Source organism: Salvelinus fontinalis, chromosome 6, assembly GCF_029448725.1.
Source record: "Salvelinus fontinalis isolate EN_2023a chromosome 6, ASM2944872v1, whole genome shotgun sequence".
Taxonomy (NCBI): Eukaryota; Metazoa; Chordata; class Actinopteri; order Salmoniformes; family Salmonidae; genus Salvelinus; species Salvelinus fontinalis.
In genome coordinates, this window is record NC_074670.1 from 65,450,268 (window position 1) to 65,473,639 (window position 23,372).

Here is a 23,372-nt window from a genome sequence, read left to right on the forward strand (position 1 = left end):
CCCCGGCCAAAACCTCCCCTTACCCAGCCCGCCACAAAGACTCGCTAGAGCACGATGAGCCAGGTAAACCCCCCCCGGCCAAAACCTCCCCTTACCCAGCCCGCCACAAAGACTCGCTAGAGCACGATGAGCCAGGTAACCCCCCCCCCCCCCCCCGGCCAAAACCTCCCCTTACCCAGCCCGCCACAAAGACTCGCTAGAGCACGATGAGCCAGGTAAACCCCCCCCCGGCCAAAACCTCCCCTTACCCAGCCCGCCACAACGACTCGCTAGAGCACGATGAGCCAAGTAAACCCCCCCCCCGGCCAAAACCTCCCCTTACCCAGCCCGCCACAACGACTCGCTAGAGCACGATGAGCCAGGTAAACCCCCCCCCCCCCCCCCCCCCCCGGCCAAAACCTCCCCTTACCCGGCCCGCCACAAGGAGTCGCTAGAGCACGATGAGCCAGGTAAACCCCCCCCCCCGGCCAAAACCTCCCCTTACCCGGCCCGCCACAAAGACTCGCTAGAGCACGATGAGCCAGGTAACCCCCCCCCCGGCCAAAACCTCCCCTTACCCGGCCCGCCACAAAGACTCGCTAGAGCACGATGAGCCAGGTAAACCCCCCCCGGCCAAAACCTCCCCTTACCCAGCCCGCCACAAAGACTCGCTAGAGCACGATGAGCCAAGTAAACCCCCCCCAAAACCTCCCCTTACCCGGACGACGCAGACCCAATTGTGCGCTGCCCTATGGGACTACCGATCACGGCCCGTTGTGATAAAGCCCGGGAACGAACCAGGGTCTGTAGTGACGCCTCTAGCACTGAGATGCAGTGCCTTAGACCGCTGCGCCACTCGGGAGCCCTCACATTTTGCCGTTTTAAAATATATATTTTTTGTTTGCAGTCCTATACATTTTGCCATGTCTAATGTGTATTCATGTGATATTTGAGTGACAAAATATTACAACAAAATCTATGGGCTAAAAAACATAACATGGGCTAGCTGATCTGGTCATTTCTGACAAGTTTTAAATATCTCTCTAAGGAAGACAAGAGGAACGGATGGGGCACTAACTCATTTCTTAAATGTGCATTCTACTATTACAACGTTCAAGAAAAAGTTTAAAGCCGGATTGAGTTCCTATAAAATATATACTTCATATGGAAAGTATTCAGACCTCTTTACACAATTTGTTATGTTACACACAGAGAGAGAGCGAGACAGAGACCAGCCGAATCACATCAAAGAAGCTTTGATTACAAATGCATGCTTTTGCATGCTTTTTTTTGAGTTATCGCCCTCCAGGTTCCCTTGGAGAGTTCATCAATGAGCTTGATGCCTTGATAAGCTCCTTTCCTGAGGACGGCTCACCTCTCACAGTTCTGGGTGACTTTAACCTCCCCATGTCTACCTTTGACTCATTCCTCTCCGCCTCCTTCTTTCCACTCCTCTCCTCTTTTGACCTCACCCTCTCACCTTCCCCCCCTACTCACAAGGCAGGCAATACGCTTGACCTCATCTTTACTAGATGCTGTTCTTCCACTAACCTCATTGCAACTCCCCTCCAAGTCTCCGACCACTACCTTGTATCCTTTTCCCTCTCGCTCTCATCCAACACTTCCCACACTGCCCCTACTCGGATGGTATCGCGCCGTCCCAACCTTCGCTCTCTCTCCCCCGCTACTCTCTCCTCTTCCATCCTATCATCTCTTCCCTCTGCCCAAACCTTCTCCAACCTATCTCCTGATTCTGCCTCCTCAACCCTCCTCTCCTCCCTTTCTGCATCCTTTGACTCTCTATGTCCCCTATCCTCCAGGCCGGCTCGGTCCTCCCCTCCCGCTCCGTGGCTCGACGACTCATTGCGAGCTCACAGAACAGGGCTCCGGGCAGCCGAGCGGAAATGGAGGAAAACTCGCCTCCCTGCGGACCTGGCATCCTTTCACTCCCTCCTCTCTACATTTTCCTCTTCTGTCTCTGCTGCTAAAGCCACTTTCTACCACTCTAAATTCCAAGCATCTGCCTCTAACCCTAGGAAGCTCTTTGCCACCTTCTCCTCCCTCCTGAATCCTCCTCCCCCTCCCCCCCCCTCCTCCCTCTCTGCAGACGACTTCGTCAACCATTTTGAAAAGAAGGTCGACGACATCCGATCCTCGTTTGCTAAGTCAAACGACACCGCTGGTTCTGCTCACACTGCCCTACCCTGTGCTTTGACCTCTTTCTCTCCTCTCTCTCCAGATGAAATCTCGCGTCTTGTGACGGCCGGCCGCCCAACAACCTGCCCGCTTGACCCTATCCCCTCCTCTCTTCTCCAGACCATTTCCGGAGACCTTCTCCCTTACCTCACCTCGCTCATCAACTCATCCCTGACCGCTGGCTACGTCCCTTCCGTCTTCAAGAGAGCGAGAGTTGCACCCCTTCTGAAAAAACCTACACTCGATCCCTCCGATGTCAACAACTACAGACCAGTATCCCTTCTTTCTTTTCTCTCCAAAACTCTTGAACGTGCCGTCCTTGGCCAGCTCTCCTGCTATCTCTCTCAGAATGACCTTCTTGATCCAAATCAGTCAGGTTTCAAGACTAGTCACTCAACTGAGACTGCTCTTCTCTGTATCACGGAGGCGCTCCGCACTGCTAAAGCTAACTCTCTTTCCTCTGCTCTCATCCTTCTAGACCTATCGGCTGCCTTCGATACTGTGAACCATCAGATCCTCCTCTCCACCCTCTCCGAGTTGGGCATCTCCGGCGCGGCCCACGCTTGGATTGCGTCCTACCTGACAGGTCGCTCCTACCAGGTGGCGTGGCGAGAATCTGTCTCCTCACCACGCGCTCTCACCACTGGTGTCCCCCAGGGCTCTGTTCTAGGCCCTCTCCTATTCTCGCTATACACCAAGTCACTTGGCTCTGTCATAACCTCACATGGTCTCTCCTATCATTGCTATGCAGACGACACACAACTAATCTTCTCCTTTCCCCCTTCTGATGACCAGGTGGCGAATCGCATCTCTGCATGTCTGGCAGACATATCAGTGTGGATGACGGATCACCACCTCAAGCTGAACCTCGGCAAGACGGAGCTGCTCTTCCTCCCGGGGAAGGACTGCCCGTTCCATGATCTCGCCATCACGGTTGACAACTCCATTGTGTCCTCCTCCCAGAGCGCTAAGAACCTTGGCGTGATCCTGGACAACACCCTGTCGTTCTCAACTAACATCAAGGCGGTGGCCCGTTCCTGTAGGTTCATGCTCTACAACATCCGCAGAGTACGACCCTGCCTCACACAGGAAGCGGCGCAGGTCCTAATCCAGGCACTTGTCATCTCCCGTCTGGATTACTGCAACTCGCTGTTGGCTGGGCTCCCTGCCTGTGCCATCAAACCCCTACAACTCATCCAGAACGCCGCAGCCCGTCTGGTGTTCAACCTTCCCAAGTTCTCTCACGTCACCCCGCTCCTCCGCTCTCTCCACTGGCTTCCAGTTGAAGCTCGCATCCGCTACAAGACCATGGTGCTTGCCTACGGAGCTGTGAGGGGAACGGCACCTCAGTACCTTCAGGCTCTGATCAGGCCCTACACCCAAACAAGGGCACTGCGTTCATCCACCTCTGGCCTGCTCGCCTCCCTACCACTGAGGAAGTACAGTTCCCGCTCAGCCCAGTCAAAACTGTTCGCTGCTCTGGCACCCCAATGGTGGAACAAACTCCCTCACGACGCCAGGACAGCGGAGTCAATCACCACCTTCCGGAGACACCTGAAACCCCACCTCTTCAAGGAATACCTAGGATAGGATAAAGCAATCCTTCTGCCCCCCCCCCCCCCTTAAAAGATTTAGATGCACTATTGTAAAGTGGCTGTTCCACTGGATGTCATTAGGTGAATGCACCAATTTGTAAGTCGCTCTGGATAAGAGCGTCTGCTAAATGACTTAAATGTAAATGTAAATGTTTCAACCGTTCGCTGCCCGCACCTGCTAGCACCGACTAGCATCACTACTCTGGACGGTTCTGACTTACAAATACCTAGGTGTCTGGCTAGAATGTAATGTAAACTCTCCTTCCAGACTCATATTAAACATCTCCAATCTAAAATTAAATCTGGAATCGGCTTTCTATTTCGGAACAAAGCCTCCTTCACTCACGCCGCCAAACTTACCCTAGTAAAACTGACTATCCTACCGATCCTCGACTTCGGCAATGTCATCTACAAAATAGCTTCCAATACTCTACGCAGCGAATTGGATGTAGTCTATCACAGGTGTCAATGAGAACTTGTTCTCAACTGGCCTACCTGGTTAACTGGCCTACCTGGTTAACTGGCCTACCTGGTTAACTGGCCTACCTGGTTATCTGGCCTACCTGGTTAACTGGCCTACCAGGTTAACTAGCCTACCTGGTTAACTAGCCTACCTGGTTAACTAGCCTACCTGGCCAACTGGCCTACCTGGTTAACTGGCCAACTGGCCTACCTGGTTAACTAGCCTACCTGGCCAACTGGCCTACCTGGTTAACTGGCCAACTGCCCTACCTGGTTAACTAGCCTACCCGGTTAACTAGCCTACCCGGTTATCTGGCCTACCCGGTTATCTGGCCTACCCGGTTATCTGGCCTACCCGGTTAACTGGCCTACCCGGTTAACTGGCCTACCCGGTTAACTGGCCTACCAGGTTAACTAGCCTACCTGGTTAACTGGCCTACCTGGTTAACTGGCCTACCAGGTTAACTGGCCTACCAGGTTAACTGGCCTACCTGGTTAACTAGCCTACCTGGCCAACTAGCCTACCTGGTTAACTAGCCTACCTGGTTAACTGGCCTACCTGGTTAACTGGCCTACCTGGTTAACTGGCCTACCTGGTTAACTAGCCTACCTGGTTAACTAGCCTACCTGGTTAACTAGCCTACCTGGTTAACTAGCCTACCTGGTTAACTGGCCTACCTGGTTAACTGGCCTACCTGGTTAACTGGCCTACCTGGTTAACTAGCCTACCTGGTTAACTGGCCTACCTGGTTAACTGGCCTACCTGGTTAACTAGCCTACCTGGTTAACTAGCCTACCTGGTTAACTGGCCTACCTGGTTAACTAGCCTACCTGGTTAACTGGCCTACCTGGTTAACTAGCCTACCTGGTTAACTAGCCTACCTGGTTAACTGGCCTACCTGGTTAACTAGCCTACCTGGTTAACTAGCCTACCTGGTTAAATAAAGGGGAAATAAATAAACAAAATACAACACTATGGGGTTAAGGTGCAGCATTCAATCCCAGAGAGAACATTAAGGAACTGAATTATTTGGAGGGGAAAAACACAGTCTGCATATATGTGTGTGTGAGGATACGTGTTAGACTGCCAAGAGTGGGCAAAGCTGTCTTCAAGGCAAAGGGTGGCTAGTGAGAAGAATCTCAAATATAAAATAGATTTAGATTTATTTTTGGTTACTATATGATTCCATGTGTGTTATTATGTGTTATAATTATTTCATAGTTTTGATGTCTTCACTACTATTCTACAATGTAGAAAATAGTAAAAATAAAGAAAAGCCCTTGAATGAGTAGGTGTGTCCAAACTACTGACTGGTACTGTATATACACCGTGCATTCGGAAAGTAGTCAGACCCCTTGACTTTTTCAACAATTTATTACGTTACTCAAAAATTGATTATATTGTTTTTTCCCCTCATCAATCTACACACAATACCCAATAATGACAAAGCAAAAATCGCTTAATATTTGTTTTTGCATATTCATAAAAAAACTGAAATATGACATTTCCATAAGTATTCAGACTCCCTACTCAGTACTTTGTTGAAGCAACTTTGGCAGCAATTACAGCCTTGAGTCTTCTTGGGTACGACGCTACAAGCTTGGCACACCTGTATTTGGGGAGTTTCTCCCATTCTTCTCTATAGATCCTCTCAAGCTCTGTCAGGTTGTATGGGGAGCGTCGCTGCACAGCTATTTTCAGGTCTCTCCAGAGATGTTCGACGGGGTTCAAGTCCAGGCTCTGGCTGGGCCACTCAAGGACATTCAGAGACTTGTCCGGAAGCCACTCCTGCATTGTGTTGGCTGTGTGCTTAGGGTCATTGTCCTGTTGGAAGGTAAACCTTCAGCCAAGTCTGAGGTCTTGAGCGCTCTGGAGCAGTTTTTCATCAAGGATCTCTACACTTTGCTTAGTTCATGTTTCCCTTGATCCTGACTAGTCTCCCAGTCCCTGCCGCTGAAAAACATCCCCACAGCATGATGCTGCCACCACCATGCTTCACCGTAGGGATGGTGCCAGGTTTCCTCCAGACGTGACACTTGGCATTCAGGTCAAAACCATCTTGGTTTCATCAGACCAGAGAATCTTGTTTCTCATGGTCTGAGAGTCCTTTAGGTGCCTTTTGGCAAAGTCCAAGCGGGCTGTCATGTGTCTTTTACTGACTAGTGACTGCCGTCTGGCCATTCTACAATAAAGGCCTGATTGGTGGAATGCTGCAGAGATGGGAGAACCTTCCAGAAGGACAACCAACTCCACATTGGAATGCTGGAGCTCTGTCAGAGTGACCATTGGGTTCTTGTTCACCTCCCTGACCAAGGCCCTTCTCCTCCGATTGCTCAATTTGGCCGGACGGCCAACTCTAGGAAGGGTCTTGGTGGTTCTAAACTTCTTCTAATTAAGGACGGAGGCCACTCGGACAGAGCTCCAGAGTTCCTCTGTGGAGATGCGAGAACCTTCCAGTCTTGGTGGTTCTAAACATTTAAGAATGAGCTGAGAGAACAGTCTATCGCTTGGGTGACTGGAGTATGACAATTTTTGGGCCTTCCTCCGTCACCGCGTTGTACCGCACCAATGTGTCACCGCGTCGTACCGCTCTAACGGGTCACCGCGTCGTACCGCTCTAACGGGTCACCGCGTCGTACCGCTCTAACGGGTCACCGCGTCGTACCGCTCTAACGGGTCACCGCGTCGTACCGCTCTAACGGGTCACCGCGTCGTACCGCTCTAACGGGTCACCGCGTCGTACCGCACTAACGGGTCACCGCGTCGTACCGCTCCAACGTGTCACCGCGTCGTACCACTCCAACGTGTCACCGCGTCGTACCACTCTAACGTGTCACCGCGTCGTACCGCTCCAACGTGTCACCGCGTCGTACCACTCCAACGTGTCACCGCGTCGTACCACTCCAACGTGTCACCGCGTCGTACCGCTCTAACGTGTCACCGCGTCGTACCACTCTAACGTGTCACCGCGTCGTACCGCTCTAACGTGTCACCGCGTCGTACCGCTCTAACGTGTCACCGCGTCGTACCGCTCTAACGTGTCACCGCGTCGTACCACTCTAACGTGTCACCGCGTCGTACCGCTCTAACGTGTCACCGCGTCGTACCGCTCTAACGTGTCACCGCGTCGTACCGCTCTAACGTGTCACCGCGTCGTACCGCTCCAACGTGTCACCGCGTCGTACCACTCTAACGTGTCACCGCGTCGTACCGCTCTAACGTGTCACCGCGTCGTACCGCTCCAACGTGTCACCGCGTCGTACCACTCTAACGTGTCACTGCGTCGTACCACTCTAACGTGTCACTGCGTCGTACCACTCTAACGAGTCACCGCGTCGTACCGCTCTAACCGGTCACTCCGTTGTCCTGTTACAGGTAACTATAGTGGTTACAGTCAGACTAGTACTGTTACAGGTAACTATAGTTGATACAGTCAGACTAGTACTGTTACAGGTAACTATAGTGGTTACAGTCAGACTAGTACAGGTAACTATAGTTGATACAGTGAGACTAGTACAGGTAACTATAGTTGATACAGTGAGACTAGTACAGGTACAGGTAACTATAGTTGATACAGTCAGACTAGTACAGGTACAGGTAACTATAGTTGATACAGTCAGACTAGTACAGGTAACTATAGTTGATACAGTGAGACTAGTACAGGTAACTATAGTGGTTACAGTCAGACTAGTACAGGTACAGGTAACTATAGTTGATACAGTCAGACTAGTACAGGTAACTATAGTGGTTACAGTCAGACCAGTACAGGTACAGGTAACTATAGTTGATACAGTGAGACTAGTACAGGTAACTATAGTGGATACAGTCAGACTAGTACAGGTAACTATAGTGGATACAGTGAGACTAGTACAGGTAACTATAGTTGATACAGTCAGACTAGTACTGTTACAGGTAACTATAGTGGATACAGTGAGACTGTTACAGGTAACTATAGTTGATACAGTGAGACTAGTACAGGTAACTATAGTGGATACAGTCAGACTAGTACAGGTAACTATAGTGGATACAGTCAGACTAGTACAGGTAACTATAGTTGATACAGTCAGACTAGTACTGTTACAGGTAACTATAGTGGATACAGTGAGACTGTTACAGGTAACTATAGTTGATACAGTGAGACTAGTACAGGTAACTATAGTGGATACAGTCAGACTAGTACAGGTACCTATAGTGGATACAGTCAGACTAGTACTGTTACAGGTAACTATAGTGGATACAGTCAGACTAGTACAGGTAACTATAGTGGTTACAGTCAGACTAGTACAGGTAACTATAGTGGATACAGTCAGACTAGTACTGTTACAGGTAACTATAGTGGATACAGTCAGACTAGTACTGTTACAGGTAACTATAGTTGATACAGTCAGACTAGTACAGGTAACTATAGTGGTTACAGTCAGACTAGTACAGGTAACTATAGTGGATACAGTCAGACTAGTACTGTTACAGGTAACTATAGTGGTTACAGTCAGACTAGTACAGGTAACTATAGTGGATACAGTCAGACTAGTACTGTTACAGGTAACTATAGTGGATACAGTCAGACTAGTACTGTTACAGGTAACTATAGTGGTTACAGTCAGACTAGTACAGGTAACTATAGTGGATACAGTCAGACTAGTACTGTTACAGGTAACTATAGTGGATACAGTCAGACTAGTACTGTTACAGGTAACTATAGTGGATACAGTCAGACTAGTACAGGTAACTATAGTGGTTACAGTCAGACTAGTACAGGTAACTATAGTGGTTACAGTCAGACTAGTACAGGTAACTATAGTGGATACAGTCAGACTAGTACTGTTACAGGTAACTATAGTTGATACAGTGAGACTAGTACTGTTACAGGTAACTATAGTGGATACAGTCAGACTAGTACTGTTACAGGTACCTATAGTTGATACAGTCAGACTAGTACAGGTAACTATAGTGGATACAGTCAGACTAGTACTGTTACAGGTAACTATAGTGGATACAGTCAGACTAGTACAGGTAACTATTGTGGATACAGTCAGACTAGTACAGGTAACTATAGTTGATACAGTCAGACTAGTACAGGTAACTATAGTGGATACAGTCAGACTAGTACAGGTAACTATAGTGGATACAGTCAGACTAGTACAGGTAACTATAGTGGATACAGTCAGACTAGTACTGTTACAGGTAACTATAGTGGATACAGTCAGACTAGTACAGGTAACTATAGTGGATACAGTCAGACTAGTACAGGTAACTATAGTTGATACAGTCAGACGAGTACTGTTACAGGTAACTATAGTGGTTACAGTCAGACTAGTACTGTTACAGGTAACTATAGTGGATACAGTCAGACTAGTACTGTTACAGGTAACTATAGTGGATACAGTCAGACTAGTACTGTTACAGGTACCTATAGTGGATACAGTCAGACTAGTACAGGTACCTATAGTGGTTACAGTCAGACTAGTACTGTTACAGGTAACTATAGTGGTTACAGTCAGACTAGTACTGTTACAGGTAAATATAGTGGATACAGTCAGACTAGTACTGTTACAGGTAACTATAGTTGATACAGTCAGACTAGTACTGTTACAGGTAACTATAGTGGATACAGTCACACTAGTACTGTTACAGGTAACTATAGTGGATACAGTCACACTAGTACAGGTAACTATAGTGGATACAGTCAGACTAGTACTGTTACAGGTAACTATAGTGGATACAGTCAGACTAGTACAGGTAACTATAGTGGATACAGTCAGACTAGTACAGGTAACTATAGTGGATACAGTCAGACTAGTACTGTTACAGGTAACTATAGTGGATACAGTCAGACTAGTACAGGTACCTATAGTGGATACAGTCAGACTAGTACAGGTACCTATAGTGGATACAGTCAGACTAGTACAGGTAACTATAGTGGATACAGTCAGACTAGTACTGTTACAGGTACCTATAGTGGTTACAGTCAGACTAGTACCGTTACAGGTACCTATAGTGGATACAGTCAGACTAGTACTGTTACAGGTAACTATAGTGGTTACAGTCAGACTAGTACTGTTACAGGTAACTATAGTGGTTACAGTCAGACTAGTACTGTTACAGGTACCTATAGTGGTTACAGTCAGACTAGTACTGTTACAGGTACCTATAGTGGATACAGTCAGACTAGTACTGTTACAGGTAACTATAGTGGTTACAGTCAGACTAGTACAGGTAACTATAGTGGATACAGTCAGACTAGTACTGTTACAGGTAACTATAGTGGTTACAGTCAGACTAGTACTGTTACAGGTACCTATAGTGGATACAGTCAGACTAGTACTGTTACAGGTAACTATAGTGGATACAGTCAGACTAGTACCGTTACAGGTAACTATAGTGGATACAGTCAGACTAGTACTGTTACAGGTAACTATAGTGGATACAGTCAGACTAGTACAGGTAACTATAGTGGATACAGTCAGACTAGTACTGTTACAGGTAACTATAGTGGTTACAGTCAGACTAGTACTGTTACAGGTAACTATAGTTGATACAGTCAGACTAGTACTGTTACAGGTAACTATAGTGGATACAGTGAGACTGTTACAGGTAACTATAGTGGATACAGTGAGACTAGTACAGGTAACTATAGTGGATACAGTCAGACTAGTACAGGTACCTATAGTGGTTACAGTCAGACTAGTACAGGTAACTATAGTGGATACAGTCAGACTAGTACAGGTAACTATAGTGGATACAGTCAGACTAGTACTGTTACAGGTAACTATAGTGGATACAGTCAGACTAGTACTGTTACAGGTAACTATAGTTGATACAGTCAGACTAGTACTGTTACAGGTAACTATAGTGGACAGTGAGACTAGTACTGTTACAGGTAACTATAGTTGATACAGTCAGACTAGTACTGTTACAGGTAACTATAGTGGATATAGTCAGACTAGTACAGGTAACTATAGTGGATACAGTCAGACTAGTACAGGTAACTATAGTGGATACAGTCAGACTAGTACAGGTAACTATAGTGGATACAGTCAGACTAGTACAGGTAACTATAGTTGATACAGTCAGACTAGTACTGTTATAGGTAACTATAGTGGATACACTGAGACTAGTACTGTTACAGGTAACTATAGTGGATACAGTGAGACTGTTACAGGTAACTATAGTTGATACAGTCAGACTAGTACTGTTACAGGTAACTATAGTGGATACAGTCAGACTAGTACTGTTACAGGTAACTATAGTTGATACAGTCAGACTAGTACTGTTACAGGTAACTATAGTTGATACAATCAGACTAGTACTGTTACAGGTAACTATAGTTGATACAGTGAGACTAGTACTGTTACAGGTAACTATAGTGGACTGTCAGACTAGTACTGTTACAGGTAACTATAGTGGATACAGTCAGACTAGTACAGGTAACTATAGTGGACAGTGAGACTAGTACAGGTAACTATAGTGGATACAGTCAGACTAGTACAGGTAACTATAGTGGACAGTCAGACTAGTACAGGTACCTATAGTGGTTACAGTCAGACTAGTACTGTTACAGGTAACTATAGTGGATACAGTCAGACTAGTACTGTTACAGGTAACTATAGTGGATACAGTCAGACTAGTACTGTTACAGGTAACTATAGTGGACAGTGAGACTAGTACAGGTAACTATAGTGGACAGTCAGACTAGTACCGTTACAGGTAACTATAGTGGATACAGTCAGACTAGTACAGGTAACTATAGTGGACAGTGAGACTAGTACAGGTAACTATAGTGGATACAGTCAGACTAGTACTGTTACAGGTAACTATAGTTGATACAGTGAGACTAGTACTGTTACAGGTAACTATAGTTGATACAGTCAGACTAGTACTGTTACAGGTAACTATAGTTGATACAGTCAGACTAGTACTGTTACAGGTAACTATAGTTGATACAGTCAGACTAGTACTGTTACAGGTAACTATAGTGGACAGTGAGACTAGTACAGGTAACTATAGTGGATACAGTCAGACTAGTACAGGTAACTATAGTGGACAGTGAGACTAGTACAGGTAACTATAGTGGATACAGTCAGACTAGTACAGGTAACTATAGTGGACAGTGAGACTAGTACAGGTAACTATAGTGGACAGTCAGACTAGTACCGTTACAGGTAACTATAGTGGATACAGTCAGACTAGTACAGGTAACTATAGTGGACAGTGAGACTAGTACAGGTAACTATAGTGGATACAGTCAGACTAGTACTGTTACAGGTAACTATAGTTGATACAGTGAGACTAGTACTGTTACAGGTAACTATAGTTGATACAGTCAGACTAGTACTGTTACAGGTAACTATAGTTGATACAGTGAGACTAGTACCGTTACAGGTAACTATAGTTGATACAGTCAGACTAGTACTGTTACAGGTAACTATAGTTGATACAGTCAGACTAGTACTGTTACAGGTAACTATAGTTGATACAATCAGACTAGTACTGTTACAGGTAACTATAGTTGATACAGTGAGACTAGTACTGTTACAGGTAACTATAGTGGACTGTCAGACTAGTACTGTTACAGGTAACTATAGTGGATACAGTCAGACTAGTACAGGTAACTATAGTGGACAGTGAGACTAGTACAGGTAACTATAGTGGATACAGTCAGACTAGTACAGGTAACTATAGTGGACAGTCAGACTAGTACAGGTACCTATAGTGGTTACAGTCAGACTAGTACTGTTACAGGTAACTATAGTGGATACAGTCAGACTAGTACTGTTACAGGTAACTATAGTGGACAGTGAGACTAGTACAGGTAACTATAGTGGACAGTCAGACTAGTACCGTTACAGGTAACTATAGTGGATACAGTCAGACTAGTACAGGTAACTATAGTGGACAGTGAGACTAGTACAGGTAACTATAGTGGATACAGTCAGACTAGTACTGTTACAGGTAACTATAGTTGATACAGTGAGACTAGTACTGTTACAGGTAACTATAGTTGATACAGTCAGACTAGTACTGTTACAGGTAACTATAGTTGATACAGTCAGACTAGTACTGTTACAGGTAACTATAGTTGATACAGTCAGACTAGTACTGTTACAGGTAACTATAGTGGACAGTGAGACTAGTACAGGTAACTATAGTGGATACAGTCAGACTAGTACAGGTAACTATAGTGGACAGTGAGACTAGTACAGGTAACTATAGTGGATACAGTCAGACTAGTACAGGTAACTATAGTGGACAGTGAGACTAGTACAGGTAACTATAGTGGACAGTCAGACTAGTACCGTTACAGGTAACTATAGTGGATACAGTCAGACTAGTACAGGTAACTATAGTGGACAGTGAGACTAGTACAGGTAACTATAGTGGATACAGTCAGACTAGTACTGTTACAGGTAACTATAGTTGATACAGTGAGACTAGTACTGTTACAGGTAACTATAGTTGATACAGTCAGACTAGTACTGTTACAGGTAACTATAGTTGATACAGTGAGACTAGTACCGTTACAGGTAACTATAGTTGATACAGTGAGACTAGTACCGTTACAGGTAACTATAGTCGATAATGAGGCAGGACGTACCGTGATGATGTCTCTGAATCCTTTTACATTACAGACAGTGTTTGGGTCTTCCTCGTCTTCCTCCTCCTCAGTGGCCTCGTAACCTTCATCAGGGCAGGGGTCTCTGTCCCTCTCCTTCTCTGCCATGTTGGTCATCATGTCGATGAGTTGCTCCAGAGGCGGACTGAGCTCTCTCTCCTCGTTCTCCTTCAGACTGTAGTCCAACGCCTTGTAGATCATGATTCCCAGAGATTCAATCACCTACAGGACAAAATAACAACAGGCCGTTATTGACCCACATACGGAGCCAGTAGACACTAACCAACTCTTACGGACCGCTACCAACTCCTACAAGCATTAGGATTCCCCAATGACACCATATGAAGACAAGTCAAGACAAACACAGTGTATCAGATAGAGTTCAATGTGTCAAATCGGAGGGCCTGTTGTCCGGACCTCTGGCAGCGTGTCTGGGGGTACAACAGGGTTCAATTCTCGGGCCGACTCTTTTCTCTGTATATATCAACGATGTCGCTCTTGCTGCGGGTGATTTTCTGATCCACCTCTACACAGACGACACCATTCTGTATACATCTGGCCCTTCTTTGGACAGTATGTAAACTAACCTCCAAACGAGCTTCAATGCCATACAACACTCCTTCCGTGGACTCCAACTGCTCTTAAACGCTAGTAAAACTAAATGCATGCGTTTCAACCGATCGCTGCTCGCACCCGCCCGCCCACCTAGCATCACTACTCTGGATGGTTCTGACCTAAAATACATGGACAACTACAAATACCTAGGTGTCTGGTTAGACTGTAAACTCTCCTTCCAGACTCATATCAAACGTCTCCAATCCAAAATCAAATCTAGAAGAATCGGCTTTCTATTTCGCAGCAAAGCCTCCTTCACTCATGCCGCCAAACATACCCTCGTAAAACTGACCATCCTACCGATCCTTGACTTCTACGATGTAATTTACAAAATAGCATCCAACACTCTACTCAGCAAACTGGATGCAGTCTATCACAGTGACATCCGTTTTGTTACTAAAGCACCTTATACGACCCACCACTGCGACCTGTATGCCCTAGTCGGCTGGCCCTCGCTACATGTTCGTCGTCAGACCCACTGGCTCCAGGTCATCTACAAGGCTATGCTAGGTAAAGCTCCGCCTTCTCTCAGCTCACTGGTCACGATAACAACACCCACCCGTAGCACACGCTCCAGCAGGTATATCTCACTGATCATCCCCAAAGCCAACACCTCTTTTGGCCGCCTTTCCTTCTAGTTCTCTGCTGCCAGTGACTGGAACGAATTGCAAAAATCACTGAAGCTGGAGACTTACATTTCCCTCACTAACTTTAAACATCAGCTATCTGAGCAGCTAACTGATCGCTGCAGCTGTACATAGCCCATCTGTAAATAGCCCACCCAATCTACCTATCTCATCCCCATATTGTTTTTATTTACATTGCTGCTCTTTTTCACACCAGTATCTCTATAATGACATCACAATACCCCATAATGACATCACAATACCCCATAATGACATCACAATACCCCCCACCCCAGTATTTCTACTTACACACCATCATCTGCTCATCTATCACTCCAGTGTTAATCTGCTAAATTGTAATTACTTTGCTACTATGGCCTATTTATTGCCTTACCTCCTCATGCCATTTGTACACACTGTATATAGACTTTTCTATTGTGTTATTGACTGTACGTTTGTTTATTCCATGTGTAACTCTGTGTTGTTGTTTGTGTCGCACTGCTTTGCTTTATCTTGGCCAGGTCGCAGTTGTAAATGAGAACTTGTTCTCAACTAGCTTACCTGGTTAAATAGAGGGGAAATAAAATAAATAAATGATCAGGAGTGCTGGTCTAGGATCAGTTCTTCCTTCTTATTCATTATGATCTAAAGGGCAAAACTGATCCTAGATTAGGACTCTGATGCTTTATGAACACAGGCCCAGGAACCTGGCATAACCTGCACGAACTTCATGAGGCATCAATTACAGCTAATACAATTGTGGACCTGAAAGTGGTTGTGGGTGATACCACAGAGATAGACAGTAATATCTCTAAGGCCGACTGCAGTCATGCAGCACTGAACATGTAATGCTCAAAGCCAATGTTTCCATCACAAAGGACATCTACAAGCAGCTGTGGCGCTATGTCCACAGACAGACAGCTGGCTAACAGCAGGTGAGCGCTGGGACAGACAAGGGCACAGCACAGCTCTATATTTAGCCACACAGTACAATACAATAGAGGTACGTCTAACACTTATCTGACAAACACAAAGGTTAACCCCAGTCAGTCCAGATCAGTGTTAAAAGGTCATAGATGAACAGGTTAGTCAGCTGACATACCCTTGGAGGCTGGAGAAATCAGGAGAATTCATTCCATTCCAGCTATTACAATGAGACAGTCCTCCGATCTAAAAAGTTACACCAGCCTCCACTGGGAGTACGGTCATTATCTCTGGTTCTGAGGGTCATTATATCTGGTTCTGAGGGTCATTATCTCTGGTTCTGAGGTGGGGTGGTGTGGGTCATCTCTGGTTCTGAGGGTCATTATCTCTGGTTCTGAGGTGGGGTGGTGTGGGTCATCTCTGGTTCTGAGGGTCATTATCTCTGGTTCTGAGGTGGGGTGGTGTGGGTCATCTCTGGTTCTGATGGTCATTATCTCTGGTTCTGAGGTGGGGTGGTGTGGGTCATTATCTCTGGTTCTGAGGTGGGGTGGTGTGGGTCATTATCTCTGGTTCTGAGGTGGGGTGGTGTGGGTCATTATCTCTGGTTCTGAGGTGGGGTGGTGTGGGTCATTATCTCTGGTTCTGAGGGTCATTATCTCTGGTTCTGAGGTGGGGTGGTGTGGGTCATTATCTCTGGTTCTGAGGGTCATTATCTCTGGTTCTGAGGTGGGGTGGTGTGGGTCATTATCTCTGGTTCTGAGGTGGGGTGGTGTGGGTCATTATCTCTGGTTCTGAGGTGGGGTGGTGTGGGTCATTATCTCTGGTTCTGAGGGTCATTATCTCTGGTTCTGAGGTGGGGTGGTGTGGGTCATTATCTCTGGTTCTGAGGGTCATTATCTCTGGTTCTGAGGTGGGGTGGGGTGGTGTGGGTCATTATCTCTGGTTCTGAGGTGGTGTAATATGGGTCATGATCTCTGGTTCTGAGGGTCATGATCTCTGGTTCTGAGGTGGTGTAATATGGGTCATGATCTCTGGTTCTGAGGGTCATGATCTGGTTCTGAGGTGGTGTAGTGTGGAAGTGAGGTGCCCAAACTGAGCCCTGCAGGGTGAGGCTGGGAGAGGGTGAGGCTGGGACAGGGTGAGGCTGGCTAGGGCCCAGTAGCTGCCAGGGAGACGTCTCATCTGGCTGGGTAGAGCACCAGTCTGTCTGAAGGTGGTGTTGACTGAGCTGTGTGTCAGCGGAATCTTTCTTTCACATGAGTCATGACCTAACTGACACGTCATTCTCAATAAGATTTCACTTGTGAAATCTTTATTTATTTTACAGAACTTGTTTTTGACCTTTTTTATTTTGCAGAACTTACTCTGAAACATACATGCTATGTTTCCATTGTCAACTTCTGTCTGCATTAATAAAGGTTTAATTGAGTTACTTAAAGAAGATAGTCTGATTGCTGATTTCACCAATAAGCCAATGCTTGACGAGGAACCTACCCCAACATCTGCTTGAAAGATGTGGGTTTTACAGACTCGGTCAGAGAGAGGTTTAAAATGTCCGTGAAAGCATTTGACAGTTGGTCTTCGCATGCTTTGAGTCCACGTCCTGGTAATCCGTCTGGCCCAGCGGCTTTGTGAATGTTGACCCGTTTGCAGGTCTTGCTCACATTGGCTACCGAGAGCGTTATCGCACAGTCACCCATAATATACTGGACTGCAGGGAGGATGACTTCCATTCAGGAGGAGGAAGACCGGAGGAGGAGGAAGACACTAGAACATGGAGCCTGCCGTTATAAAATGTGCATTTCAGCTGAATCTGACATGGTGCCACTAGGGACCTGGACTTAGTGACTGACCCCATGGTTCCCCTCAGTCCATATGGGCCTACTTAAGTCACCCTAGAGGGAAGGAGCCCCCAAAATCTGGACAGACAGATGGCCGGACAAGCAGCACCAATCAGAGCTGTCCGTCAGCGAGGGAAACTCCTAACAGGATGCTCCTCAAATGGCACCCTATTCACAAAATAGTGCACTACTTTTGACCAGAGCCCCATATATAGTGCACTACTTTTGACCAGAGCCCCATAAATAGTGCACTACTTTTGACCAGAGCCTCATAAATAGTGCACTACTTTTGACCAGAGCCCCATAAATAGTGCACTACTTTTGACCAGAGCCTCATAAATAGTGCACTACTTTTGACCAGAGCCTCATAAATAGTGCACTACTTTTGACCAGAGCCCCATAAATAGTGCACTACTTTTGACCAGAGCCCCATAAATAGTGCACTACTTTTGACCAGAGCCCCATAAATAGTGCACTACTTTTGACCAGAGCCCCATAAATAGTGCACTACTTTTGACCAGAGCCTCATATATAGTGCACTACTTTTGATAAGAGCCTCATAAATAGTGCACTACTTTTGACCAGAGCCTCATAAATAGTGCACTACTTTTGACCAGAGCCTCATATATAGTGCACTACTTTTGACCAGAGCCTCATATATAGTGCACTACTTTTGACCAGAGCCTCATATATAGTGCACTACTTTTGACCAGAGCCTCATATATAGTGCACTACTTTTGACCAGAGCCCCATAAATAGTGCACTACTTTTGACCAGAGCCCCATAAATAGTGCACTACTTTTGACCAGAGCCCCATAAATAGTGCACTACTTTTGACCAGAGCCTCATAAATAGTGCACTACTTTTGACCAGAGCCTCATATATAGTGCACTACTTTTGATAAGAGCCTCATAAATAGTGCACTACTTTTGACCAGAGCCCCATAAATAGTGCACTACTTTTGACCAGAGCCCCATAAATAGTGCACTACTTTTGACCAGAGCCTCATATATAGTGCACTACTTTTGATAAGAGCCTCATAAATAGTGCACTACTTTTGACCAGAGCCTCATAAATAGTGCACTACTTTTGACCAGAGCCTCATATATAGTGCACTACTTTTGACCAGAGCCTCATATATAGTGCACTACTTTTGACCAGAGCCTCATATATAGTGCACTACTTTTGACCAGAGCCTCATATATAGTGCACTACTTTTGACCAGAGCCCCATAAATAGTGCACTACTTTTGACCAGAGCCCCATAAATAGTGCACTACTTTTGACCAGAGCCCCATAAATAGTGCACTACTTTTGACCAGAGCCTCATAAATAGTGCACTACTTTTGACCAGAGCCTCATATATAGTGCACTACTTTTGATAAGAGCCTCATAAATAGTGCACTACTTTTGACCAGAGCCTCATAAATAGTGCACTACTTTTGACCAGAGCCTCATATATAGTGCACTACTTTTGACCAGAGCCTCATATATAGTGCACTACTTTTGACCAGAGCCTCATATATAGTGCACTACTTTTGACCAGAGCCTCATATATAGTGCACTACTTTTGACCAGAGCCTCATATATAGTGCACTACTTTTGATAAGAGCCTCATATATAGTGCACTACTTTTGATAAGAGCCTCATATATAGTGCACTACTAGAAAATATCGGTCTGGGAAGTCCTTCAAGACGGTTGGAAAAGCATTCCTCATGAAGCTGGTTGAGAGAATTCCTAAATATATTTTGATTTGTTTAACACTTTTTTAGTTACTACGTGATTCCATATGAGTCACTATTATTCTACAATCTAGAAAATAATACAAATATTGAAAAACCCTGGAATGAGTAGGTGTGTCCAAACTTTTGACGGGTACAGTGTCTTTCGGAAAGTATTCAGACCCCTTGACTTTTTCAAACATTTTGTTACATTATATCCCCCCCAATCTACACACAATACCTCGTTATGACAAACCAAAAAGAGTTCAGACATTTTCACACATCTCCTTATAATATAAAAAACAGAAATACTTTATTTACAGTTGAAGTCGGAAGTTTACAATACACTTAGGTTGGAGTCATTAAAACTCGTTTTTCAACCACTCAACAAATTTCTTGTTAACAAACTATAGTTTTGGCAAGTCGGTTAGTACATCTACTTTGTCCATGACAAGTAATTTTTCCAACAATTGTTTACAGACAAGTATTACATTGACATAGGTGCAGTGCAGTATGGGTAGACTTCCACAGCCTCAACTCCTGTCAGTGTTTTATTCCATTGAGATTCAATTTCCGCTTCAGTGATTTAGCTTTTTTTCCAAATCAATGAAAAGACTGAAAAAAGCTTTAAAAAAATGTCTCTGTCTCGTGTCTTCCAATTCAGTGTGACAATCAAATGTCTGGGAGCTGGAGAGCGATAAAGGGAGAAAACCCTTATCTCATACGCCAAGCCGTCTATGCTGCTGGGCTTCGCATTGTATCGTAGTTGTCACGCCAACTCGGTACAAACGGTCGCTCACGGTTTCCATGGTGGGCACTGGGCTCTGTATTTGGGATGATTTCCGTTCCATGAAACACACACTTAACAAATATTCCCCCAGTGGGACCTTGATACAAACAGGTCTCAGCTGGCTACATGTTAGAGAAATGCATACGATGGAATAATACACTAGAGTCCTACACTACTGCAGAGGCCTAAGAGAAAAATACAAAGCCCAGTTCTGGAAGCATGGTATATCTCCAACCACTCCATGGGACTGTATATTCACCTAAACTCAAACGTTTTTATTCAGTGTTATTAAACCATAGAAACATGACTGATCATTGGCTCCTTGATGTAGAACAAATTCAAGCTTGGTTTTTAAAGCACCCTTAAAACAATGGAAACATGGTTCATTCTCTACCAGTTAAAACCTCATCTGACAAACCAAAACAGTCCTTGACGTGTAACTCACCTCTGAGGACGTGTTGGGAGGTCTGTATTTATCTGGAAAGAGAAAAGAAACGTGTTAGTCAAATATGCATCACTACATAAACACATACCCTACCACTGCAGCGTCACTACACACCCTACCACTGCAGCGTCACTCCATACCCTACCACTGTAGCGTCACCACAAACCCTACCACTGCAGCGTCACCACACACCCTACCACTGCAGCGTCACTACATACCCTACCACTGCAGCATCACTACACACCCTACCACTGCAGCGTCACCACACACCCTACCACTGCAGCATCACTACATACCCTACCACTGCAGCATCACTACATACCCTACCACTGCAGCATCACTACATACCCTACCACTGCAGCATCACTACATACCCTACCACTGCAGCATCACTACACACCCTACCACTGTAGCGTCACCACAAACCCTACCACTGCAGCGTCACCACACACCCTACCACTGCAGCATCACCACATACCCTACCACTGCAGCGTCACCACACACCCTACCACTGCAGCGTCACCACACACCCTACCACTGCAGCGTCACCACACACCCTACCACTGCAGCATCACTACATACCCTACCACTGCAGCATCACTCCATACCCTACCACTGCAGCGTCACCACACACCCTACCACTGCAGCATCACCACATACCCTACCACTGCAGCATCACCACACACCCTACCACTGCAGCGTCACCACACACCCTACCACTGCAGCGTCACCACACACCCTACCACTGCAGCATCACTACATACCCTACCACTGCAGCATCACTCCATACCCTACCACTGCAGCATCACTACATACCCTACCACTGCAGCATCACCACAAACCCTACCACTGCAGCGTCACTACACACCCTACCACTGTAGCATCACCACAAACCCTACCACTGCAGCGTCACTACATACCCTACCACTGTAGCATCACCACAAACCCTACCACTGCAGCGTCACTACATACCCTACCACTGTAGCATCACCACACACCCTACCACTGCAGCGTCACTACACACCCTACCACTGCAGCGTCACTACATACCCTACCACTGCAGCATCACTACATACCCTACCACTGCAGCATCACTACACACCCTACCACTGTAGCGTCACCACAAACCCTACCACTGCAGCGTCACCACACACCCTACCACTGCAGCGTCACCACACACCCTACCACTGCAGCATCACTACATACCCTACCACTGCAGCATCACTACATACCCTACCACTGCAGCATCACTACATACCCTACCACTGCAGCATCACTACATACCCTACCACTGCAGCATCACTACACACCCTACCACTGTAGCGTCACCACAAACCCTACCACTGCAGCGTCACCACACACCCTACCACTGCAGCATCACCACATACCCTACCACTGCAGCATCACCACACACCCTACCACTGCAGCGTCACCACACACCCTACCACTGCAGCGTCACCACACACCCTACCACTGCAGCATCACTACATACCCTACCACTGCAGCGTCACTCCATACCCTACCACTGCAGCGTCACCACACACCCTACCACTGCAGCGTCACCACATACCCTACCACTGCAGCGTCACCACACACCCTACCACTGCAGCGTCACCACACACCCTACCACTGCAGCGTCACCACACACCCTACCACTGCAGCATCACTACATACCCTACCACTGCAGCATCACTCCATACCCTACCACTGCAGCATCACTACATACCCTACCACTGCAGCATCACCACAAACCCTACCACTGCAGCGTCACTACACACCCTACCACTGTAGCATCACCACAAACCCTACCACTGCAGCGTCACTACATACCCTACCACTGTAGCATCACCACAAACCCTACCACTGCAGCGTCACTACATACCCTACCACTGTAGCATCACCACACACCCTACCACTGCAGCGTCACTACACACCCTACCACTGCAGCGTCACTACACACCCTACCACTGCAGCATCACCACACACCCTACCACTGCAGCGTCACTACACACCCTACCACTGCAGCATCACTACACACCCTACCACTGCAGCATCACCACACACCCTACCACTGCAGCATCACCACACACCCTACCACTGCAGCGTCACTACACACCCTACCACTGCAGCATCACCACATACCCTACCACTGCAGCATCACCACACACCCTACCACTGCAGCATCACCACATACCCTACCACTGCAGCGTCACTACACACCCTACCACTGCAGCGTCACTACACACCCTACCACTGCAGCGTCACTACACACCCTACCACTGCAGCGTCACTCCATACCCTACCACTGCAGCATCACTACATACCCTACCACTGCAGCATCACTACACACCCTACCACTGCAGCGTCACTCCATACCCTACCACTGTAGCATCACCACAAACCCTACCACTGCAGCATCACCACACACCCTACCACTGCAGCGTCACTACATACCCTACCACTGTAGCATCACCACAAACCCTACCACTGCAGCATCACCACACACCCTACCACTGCAGCGTCACTACATACCCTACCACTGCAGCATCACCACACACCCTACC

At 46.5% G+C, this 23,372-nt stretch overlaps 1 protein-coding gene across 1 annotated transcript in view; it reads right to left on the reverse strand.

Annotated features, from left to right (window-relative positions):
* LOC129858310 (protein spire homolog 1-like) overlaps positions 1-23,372 on the reverse strand; it is a 123,206-nt gene that overhangs the window by 83,012 nt on the left and 16,822 nt on the right. The window contains exons 2-3 of the mRNA XM_055927456.1: positions 20,809-20,840; positions 13,829-14,068 (exon numbers count right to left, since the gene is read on the reverse strand). Coding sequence (XP_055783431.1) covers positions 13,829-14,068; positions 20,809-20,840 — 272 coding nt within the window. The remainder of the gene's footprint in view (positions 1-13,828; positions 14,069-20,808; positions 20,841-23,372) is intronic.